The 10042-nt window shown below is 42.9% G+C and overlaps 1 protein-coding gene across 3 annotated transcripts in view; it reads left to right on the top strand.

Annotated features, from left to right (window-relative positions):
- flna (filamin A, alpha (actin binding protein 280)) overlaps positions 1-10042 on the top strand; it is a gene marked incomplete in the record, with an annotated part of 51228 nt that overhangs the window by 38177 nt on the left and 3009 nt on the right. For 2 of the 3 annotated variants that reach the window (XM_035656077.1, XM_035656076.1), the window contains 15 exon segments: positions 351-598; positions 1913-1987; positions 2741-2840; positions 3144-3284; positions 3374-3502; positions 3878-4051; positions 4720-4881; positions 4993-5196; positions 5294-5446; positions 5543-5665; positions 6276-6542; positions 6632-6769; positions 7343-7458; positions 9329-9461; positions 9584-9760. In XM_035656077.1, coding sequence (XP_035511970.1) covers positions 351-598; positions 1913-1987; positions 2741-2840; positions 3144-3284; positions 3374-3502; positions 3878-4051; positions 4720-4881; positions 4993-5196; positions 5294-5446; positions 5543-5665; positions 6276-6542; positions 6632-6769; positions 7343-7458; positions 9329-9461; positions 9584-9760 — 2340 coding nt within the window. 3 annotated transcript variants of the gene reach the window in all.

The raw sequence follows: 10042 nt of genomic DNA, 5'->3' as shown, positions 1-10042 counted from the left end.
TCTCTCTCTTGTGCTCTCTCTCTCACACACAAACTTATCTTTTCCACTTTCTCTCTGGACATTGGACAGACTAATGGACTAACAGAGTAGGTAGGATGGCATGGTGGAAATGGCTAATCTAGCTTTCAGTTCTACATGGAAACTGTATGATGATAACATATGAGTCATTGGTAACAACATATAATAGATGGAAATAACATGACTAGATCTCCTCATATTTTAACCTGGTCTCATGGTTGTGGAATGTGCATGCTGAATATTGAATAACATAAATATGATATGTATAATATAGTAAGAAAATAATAATGAATAAACATCTGACCTCTGACCATTTCTACCCAACTTTTAAGGTGCCGGTGTTGGCCCAACAATCCAGATTGGCGAACAGACAGTCATCACTGTGGATGCCAAGGCTGCCGGGAAAGGCAAGGTGACATGCAGTGTGTGCACGCCTGAGGGGGCGGAGCTCGACGTGGACGTTGTTGAAAATGAGGATGGCACGTTCGACATCTTCTACACGGCTCCGCAGCCCGGCGAGTATGTCATCTGCGTCCGCTTTGGAGGGGAGCACATTCCTAACAGTCCCTTCCAAGTCACGGTGAGTGATGTGCATTTAACCTTTATTGGCTATAAAGCTTTTAAGCTTTTTAAAAACTGTTGGTAAAAAAGGTTCAGTCTCAGTCAAAGCAACCACAGACAAGCAGAGAGCAATTATTAAGAATGGTCTTGATGTTAAAGAGAGGCTAGGGCATAACCACACATTCTTTGCTATAGAGTAAACTGAAAAAGTACCAATCTGTCTCTTGCAATATAGGGTAGAAAATATCTTAAATTTGTCCTTTTTTTTGTTGTTGTTATATTGTTATTCCCTATTTATCTTAATTTATTTCTGTTTGTTAAGGAAAACCTTAAGTGTGTTAACTTTCCAGTACCCTTGTTCAGTTTTGCCAGCTTAGTGACTTTTCAGACTGTTTTAGGAAATCTATCTCTAAAAAGACACTGTTATTTTTCCCCATTGAAAGCTATCATATTCACTGCTACTTGAAAATTCCAAACGCTAGGTGTGTTTTAACCCTGTAAAGCCTGAACCATGAAATAATTGCCACAAAATTCTATTTTTTTTTCATGTATCAAATATGATACACTTGGCTTTACAGGGTTAAAGTCCGTAAACAGAAGGCAACCAAAACTAAATGTGGAAAGGAAGGCACTATCTCAGGGGAATCACAGACTAATAAAGGTGAATTTAGATGTCAATATACTCCTCAAAACTTTTTCTTCTACGGCTCAGAGGGAAATTGTCTCTCTTTCTAAGTTACATTTTTAAGTGCATTAAAGGAAAGTTCTGATTTCTCAGTGGCTCAATGGACAGAATCAGCAACACAGTATAAAACAGTATCATCTGCATACAGACGAATTTTATAGAATAGAATTTATTTTAATAGTGAACAACATCTGGATGAAATGCAAGGCAAGTCTTAAGTCTTTGAGGGCAAGTCCAGCAGCTAAGATCATAGATTAGATGAGAAAATATTTATTATAAACTACTCAGGCCACACGCTAATTAATGTTGACTTAGGATGCAGTGCTTTCAGCTGGGTAGTGACCAGTGATTCTAGGATTTTAGCAGGCAGGATAACTTGGATGTATTATGATAAACAAACACAGCAACCAACACACACCTAGCTCTGTTTGTGTTTGGTGTAAAGGTGTGAGTGAGAGATGCTGCACGAACCAAAGATCCTTGACACTGTTTCTCCCTACAGAAGCTTCATGATAGGGTCCTGGTGGCGCAAGACATTTTCTAAATCACTCTGACTGCTGTTTTATTCCCCTCCAATCCCTTCCATCTTTTTTTACCCTCTCCACCCCCTACACCACCCCTACCCACCACCTCCCACCCCCCCTTCAGGCACTGGAAGGAGCTCCATCAGACCAGCTCATGCAGCAGAGCCAAATGCCCCAGTACTACGCACAACAGCCCTGGGTACCTAAAACCTCTGCCTCCAGCCTCTCTTATCCCTCAAATCTTTGTTCCTCTATTACCCCCTTCCTCTTCCCCTTTCTCTCATCTAAATCATCATACACAGCCTCCCTTCATCAGCCTACGTCAGTGTCTGCTGTCTCCCATTGCAGGTGTTTCATTTCTAAGGGCGCTTTTCTCTCATTTCACTCCCTCCACCTCATAAACAGGACTCCTTAAAACACATGGACAGTGCAACAGAGCTGCACAATATAAAAAAGGCACATTAATATTCCTCACTTGAGTGTTCCAAAATAACTGCACATGTGAACTATTTATTCAGCAACATAGCAATTTGGAAGTTAAATATTTTCCATAACTCATTGTGCAGTGCATCTGTTCAGCAGTGCTCCATGTCAACTCTCTTGGGAGACAAAAGCAGCCATTTTGAGAATCATCAATGTGTGAATGTCAGCTGCTCCACATTTTACAAAATGGCTAACTTCTTTATTCTCCCTCGCAGTGTTTTTGTCTTCATCTCATTCTCTCTCACAGTTTGTGTCGGTGTCATCATCCTGACCATGATTACCATTGTCATCTCCATTGTCAGTCACATCATTTCATGATTGTCTCATCCCGTTTTGTTTGTCGGTGTTTGGAAACTTTTACCCCTCTGTCCTGCACTGTTGACTGTGACATACACTGTTACTGTGACCAAACCCATCACCGCAACCTCTTCACAGACAATGTATTTGACCTCTGACCTCTGTCTCCCAGGCAACAGACAGACCTATGGGAATGAATGGTTTGGACGTGGCAGGGCTGAGACCGTTTGACCTGGTCATCCCATTCACCATCCAGAAGGGAGAGATCACAGGTGAGTCAGCACTATAACAAGGTCTTCAAAGTGTATATCTTAAATAATAATCTAAACTTTAAAAATAACAATTTCATTTCTTCACAGAAATGAACAAAATGCTGAGTTATAGGTCTACTGCATATATTTTTTAAGTTCTCTTACACCCCTCAAAAAACACCCCCTGTAAAGCCTAAGCGATCCCTAGTGGGTACCCCAGCCCCCAGGTTGGGAAGCTACAGCCCATTCAGTGCTTTCGAAATCAACAGCAGTATTTTAAAATCAATTCTTTGACTGACTGTATGTTTCTGCCCTGTGCTGAAGGTGAGGTCCGAATGCCATCAGGCAAGGTGGCCAAGCCTGACATCACAGATAACAAGGACGGCACCGTTACTGTCAAGTATGCCCCCACTGAGGCCGGCCTGCATGAGATGGACATCAAATACGACGGCATTCACATCCCTGGTAGAACTTAACCTCTGAAGTGTTTGCAGAAATACAAGAGAAACTTGCATGAAAGTCATTCCTCTACCTCTCTCTGTTGTCATTCACAGGAAGCCCCTTACAGTTCTATGTGGACTACATGAACAGTGGTAATGTCAGTGCCTATGGCCCTGGCCTCATCCATGGTACTGTCAACAAGCCGTCTGTCTTCACTGTTAACACTAAAGATGCAGGAGAGGGTATGTAGCAGTCAAATGGCAATATACAACTGACTGTACATTTCTACACAGGCTGCTGCATACAGAGTCCATGGAGATGCACATACTGTGTCATCTCTAACTTGTATAAGTCATGCCTGCAGCAATAATTTTCAGTCATTTTACACAGCATTTAATTTTTGCAGCAGCACCAGCTCGCTCAAACTTTAACCCCACCACCAAATGATGAGAAAGAAAGCATAATGCTAAAATTAACAATGAAAGACAAACATAGCTGTGACATTGTTTGTCTTTCATTGTTAATTGCTTGTTGTTGGTGGTGTTGTTGGTGTTGTGTTGTCGTGTTGGTGTTTTACAACAACAACAACAACATCTGTTGGTATCATGTTCTTGTAGGTGGTCTGTCTCTGGCCATCGAGGGTCCATCCAAGGCAGACATCAGCTGTGTCGACAACCAGGATGGGACCTGCACTGTGTCCTACCTGCCCGTCCTGCCTGGAGACTACAGCATCCTGGTCAAATACAATGACAAGCACATCCCAGGCAGCCCCTTCTCTGCCAGGATTACTGGTAATACCATCTATTCTCGAGTCCTCAAATGTTATATGAAATTTACTGCCACTAGATTTCAAACTACAGACCAATACAATGGGTGCTACGGCTGACCAGGCTCCATTAACAACACTGGTAATTTTACCTTGTAGATAATCGTAAAACACATTTCAAACGGAGAGAAACAAACTAAAACTCACCAAAACCGTCTTTGTTCCACAGTCTTTCCAACAAACACCAACTCTGGTTTGGTCAAAATAAACCTTTAATTCAGAGTTTGATGAGAAAATAGCCATGAAACGGGCTGCTATGTCTGCCATATAACATTGACTAATCCTTGGGAACAAATGCACCATCAAAGTACGTCCACTAAAAGTGCTTGTATTTACCAGTGACAGGCTCACATTGTCATTCTGTCTGACAAAATTATAGCAAGGATCCCTATAGAGATAGAGCTTCTGTTTAATCACAATACTACTCGCAACAGTTATTTTATTATTACTGTTTCATGAGTTTTTGCCCCAACAGCTGTTTACGTAATGTCTCAACTCCCGTCCCTACCTATCCCACTTATGGGTTTACTGTAAAAAGATAATAATAAGAGGTAATGCAGTCAATTCACACATCAGGAAGGCATGACAGAAAGGGTTGGGCTCTTACTGGCCTGTCCCTGTGTGTGTCTTCAGGTGATGACTCCATGAGGATGTCCCATCTGAAGGTGGGCTCGGCCGCTGATATCCCACTGGACATTGGAGAGCTGGACATCAGCCAGCTGACCGCCTCCCTCACCACACCCTCAGGCCGCGAGGAGCCCTGCCTGCTGAAGATGCTGCGTAACGGACATGTTGGTGAGTGTGTGCATCCGACGAATCGACTGAAAAGATAAGTCTCGGCTGTTGTCTTTTTAATCCTTGTTTTAAATCCCCCTCCTCCTGTTTTTCTGCATGTGTGTGTCACAGGCATTTCGTTTGTACCCAAGGAGATTGGAGAGCACCTGGTGAACATCAAGAAAAACGGTCGCCATATTCCTAGCAGCCCCATTTCTGTTATGATCAGCCAATCAGAGATTGGTGACGCCAGCCGTGTGCGTGTGAGTGGCCAGGGCCTAAGTGAGGCCAGGACCTTTGAGCCTGCCGAGTTCATCATCGACACCCGTGACGCAGGTACGTGCTCGATAAAAACATTTGTACATGTGGTAGTTTTTTAACGTTTCACTTTTCATTCACACTTTCTTGCTACTCACATGTTTCTTCCATACAGGCTATGGCGGCCTTAGTCTGTCCATTGAGGGGCCCAGCAAAGTGGACATCAACACTGAGGACCAGGAGGATGGCACCTGTAAGGTCACCTACTGCCCAACTGAACCAGGAAATTACATTATTAACATCAAGTTCGCTGACCAGCATGTGCCAGGTATTTACCTTAGGACAGCCAGGGATTACAAAGCAAAGCAATGTTCTAAATTACTAAACTGAATCATTGTGTGTGTTTGTGTGTTTGTGTGTGTAGGTAGTGCATTCACAGTGAAGGTAACAGGGGAAGGCAGGATGAAGGAGAGCATCACCAGGAAGAGGAGAGCAGCATCAGTCGCCAATGTTGGCAGCCAGTGTGACCTCAGCCTCAAGATTCCAGGTGACTGTGACAGGACATAATTACATCATTCTATGGCCCCTTCCTGTTTAAGATTCTTGGAACCATGGTGCTATCTAGCAAACCCTGAGACTGTTGGTGGAAAAAGCCTATTTGCAGTCATGGTAGAATTAAACTCCAACGTATAGTGTTTCTCTACCAAATTAGCTCTCTTATTCTAAAAAAAATGTTTTTATGTACCAGGGACAGTGAACATTAATCAACATTGCAGTTTACACTTCAATGTAAATGTGGTGCAGTTAGCTAGTAAGCTAATTTTCATCCGCAGTCCCTGGGCAGGTTATGCTGTTCAAGATTCTTGGAACCTTCCTGTTATCTAGCAAAGCAGCCCACGTTTCCACCAGTTTTGAGTGCAATCAGTGGAGGGTGGAAGTTGTTACCTTTGACAGACCGCGTGCTGGATCTACCTTCATATTAACTGCACAGACATGAGTGGAATCAAACTCCTAATCTAACTCGGCTAGAAAGTGAAGTGTATTTCCCAAACCGCTGATCTCTTTTTCTAAAGCAAATGACTCCAGACAGTCTTCCATTCTCATGTAAACGTTACATAGTCTCACTTCATGTGTGTTTTTTCAATGCTTTTTTTCAGAGATCAGCATAGCGGACATGACCGCTCAGGTGACCAGCCCGTCTGGCCAGATCCACAAGGCTGACATTATGGAGGGAGAGAACAACACCTACTGCATTCGTTTCGTCCCCACCGAGACAGGCGTGCACACCGTGTGTGTGAAATACAACGGCGTGCACGTGCCTGGCAGCCCGTTCCAGTTTACGGTGGGCCCCCTGGGAGAGGGCGGGTCTCATAAGGTTCGTGCTGGAGGGCCAGGCCTGGAGAGAGCGGAGGCTGGAGTACCAGGTTGGTGTGGGGGCTGGATTAGTAGTGCATGTGAGCCGAGATGTGTTATTTCACGCAGTGTGCCTGAGTCTGTTTTGTGTTGTGTGTAGCTGAGTTCAGTATCTGGACGAGGGAGGCTGGAGCTGGAGGTCTCAGCATTGCTGTGGAGGGACCGAGCAAGGCTGAAATTGCCTTTGAGGACCGCAAGGACGGCTCCAGTGGAGTGTCCTACATCGTGCAGGAGCCTGGTGAGAGACAGGTTATGAATGGATGAGAACTAAGAATGTGCTGCAGATTACATTTCTGTACCGTACATTTCTGTTCTTTAATGCTGTGTTTTGTTCCTCTCCATACTGTATACCTATATTCTTGTCCTTTTTTGACATAAATGTTTTTTATAAGAAACTTTAATCTGTACGTGCATGTTGTGTTGGCCTGTCTCTATTTTTGTATTTGTATGACTTATGGAGCTGCAACTAACAATTATTTCATTATTGAATAATCTGTCAATAATTTCCTGGATTAATGGATTAGTTGTTTGGTCCTTAAAATGCCAGAAAAAGGTGAAAAATCTGTTTCCTAAAGCCCAAGGTGACGCCACAAATATCTTGTTTTGCTTACAACCCAGTTTATTGTTTTGTATTTATTGTCATAGAGGACTAAAGAAACATTTGAGAAGCTGAAATCAGAGAATTTGACATTTTTTCTTTAAAAAGTAGTTGGCGATTAATTTAATAGTTGACAGCTAATCGATTAATCGACTTATCGTTGCAGCTCTGTTGTTTTAGTGACTTACTGACTTGAAATCTGTTCTCGTGTAGGAGACTACGAGGTGTCGATCCGTTTCAACGACGAGCACATTCCTGACAGCCCCTTCATCGTCCCTGTAGCGTCGCCGTCAGACGACGCCCGTCGCCTCACTGTTGCCAGTCTTCAGGTGAGGCTCTGAGACACACACACATCCGTGTACACACACACCAGGCCACAGTGCACTGCCTACAATGCAGCAGCAGCAGATTGTAGTTTTCCTTGTGTGGACAGAATATCATGAAAATGTACAATTCAATGCAAAAGACTTAAGTTCTACCTTTTGTGAAAGTTTTTGTGCTCTTATTTAATCAATTTTACAAGTGGAATAGTTACTTTGAAGTTAAGTGTATAGCAGAGTAGTGAATGTTTTAGCAGGCCAAGATGGTTGGACTGTATAAGATGGTAGTTGAGAGGTAGAGGTGTAGGATCATCAGCTGCTGCTGCATTGTGAGGCAGTGCGAGGGCTTCTGGAATACTAGAGGACTGTGTGTGTTTCTCGTGCCTCATTCTAAAGGCTCCCAACAGCCTCCCACCCATAAAAGTGATACGGGGCGCTAAAGGGTTAAAGAGGTTTGCCACGGGCTGTTTCTCTCTCTTCTGTCTGTTCACACTCACAGTACAAAGTACAAAGTACAAAGTACATCCAACACTGTGGATGAAAGCCCATTTCTGACAGAGAAGAAAAAAATGGTTCTGCAGGACACACCAAAAACGAATGGCAAATGAGAGCCTAAACATTATGACATACTAAATCATATTTTTTTTTTTTTCTTTTTCTGGTGGGAATGGGCTTCCATACATTCATACCGTAGTACGTATCTTCACCTGCACGCAAACCAAGGTTATTGTAGTAAAAGACCCTTAAAGGAACTTTCATTTTGTGTTGATTCTGGCAGCCCCTGTGGACAAAAGCGGCAGTGTTCCCACTGCCTCATTTAATTGATTTCAAGAGGAATCCAACTGAATCCAGTCCGGTGGCAGACATTCAGAATAACTACATAGAAATAGCCAGTCTTCTCTCTGATGGTCTTGTTTGCTTATGTAGGTCATATAGAGGCATCAGTATTAAACTGAGACTGTTTCATAACCAGTTAAAAACGCCTTGTAGTATGCCTAAGTAAAACGAAAAACTGAAACAAAAAAAAATAGCTTTAGTTTTAGCCCTTGTCAAAAACGTTTTTCAAGCCTGAAGTGGTGCATGGGCTTATTGAGACTGTGAGACAATATGTTTGTATTGTAATACCAATTCTGAGCTTCATAAGTCCCCCCCTGACAAATACACCCTTAAACCGATACAGAAACTAATAAAAAGTAAACTCAAACGAATAAACCCACTCTGGAAACTAAACTGAACTGAGAACAAAAATGTTAAATTAATGAAAAGTGCAAAACTATAATAACCCTGGCGCAGACCCACCCTCACACAAGCACAGACGTTCTCACACACATATAACTTACGAATACACTCAGACACACTGTCACTTTTTCTTCTGTTTACAGTAAAACCAGATAAGTAAATTAACTTAAAAGTTGAAACTGATTACTTCTTGACCAAGTAGCTTTAGTATTTGTAAGTGACACCTAGTTAAAAAGTACTTAATCAGGAATGTCTCTGTAACTTGTTGTAACTAAGTTAGTGTTACTTAAAATTACTATTAAAAGTTCAAGAATCTTTGAACTTTCAAAATTGAGTTTGTGTTACTTAAAATGTTCAATGTAATCTTGTTTCAACATTTGTTGAAATAACTTATTGCATTACAGTGTGCTCTTCAGTTTCTGTTTACCTGTCCACACAAATGCCTGCTTTCATCTCCTTTTCACTGCACAGCCCTCCTCTTTAGCCTTGTTAGCGACCTCCAGGTAAGGTCAATAGTGGCAGATGTTATGTAGTAGATGCTGTTATGTCTCGAGTAACATTCAGCAGTGGGGAAGTTGCATAGTTATTCGGCTCGTGTTAAATAATGGTGATACAATATTGAGTGTGTGTTGTTGAGCAGGAGTCGGGTTTGAAGGTGAACCAGCCGGCATCATTTGCCGTCAGCCTGAACGGGGCAAAGGGTGTGATCGATGCAAAGGTCCACAGCCCGTCTGGAGCTCTGGAGGAATGCTGCGTCACTGAGATTGACCAAGGTAACCAGGGACATCATCCGAAGACCTGCTCATGCGATGTCACGTTTTTGGGTCGAATTTTGATTGTCAGTGGACTTGAGGAAACTTTTGCCTTACCTTTCCCCTCCTCGCTGTTTGTCTAGATAAGTATGCGGTCCGCTTCATCCCCAGAGAGAATGGTCTCTATCTAATTGATGTGAAGTTCAACGGAAGTCACATCCCTGGTAGTCCGTTTAAGATCCGAGTTGGAGAGACGGGCCAGGCTGGAGACCCTGGGATGGTGTCAGCCTATGGACCAGGACTGGAGGGAGGCACCACAGGTAAAACCCCACCCCTCTAAACAGAACAACATGGAAATTCAGTCAGGACCACTTTTGTCAAAATAACTTTTATTCCAATATTACATTTGGCGGTATGGCTCTGTTCTGGGATCTCCTTGCCCTTCCACGTGCCTACGTGAAAAACCTTAAGGCAGGGAGAGCACACCTCCATGCCCTTTTATGTGCATACATGGAAAAGTTTAAGACAAGGAGAGCAGCAGCAGAGACCCCCCAGGGTACAGAACAGAGCAAGCATCAATGGCAATCAGAAAATTACATTGA

Source organism: Morone saxatilis, unplaced genomic scaffold, assembly GCF_004916995.1.
Source record: "Morone saxatilis isolate NCDOM2014 unplaced genomic scaffold, NCSU_SB_2.0 Contig15, whole genome shotgun sequence".
In the NCBI taxonomy this organism is placed as follows: Eukaryota; Metazoa; Chordata; class Actinopteri; family Moronidae; genus Morone; species Morone saxatilis.
This window is presented reverse-complemented; position numbering and strand designations above follow the sequence as displayed.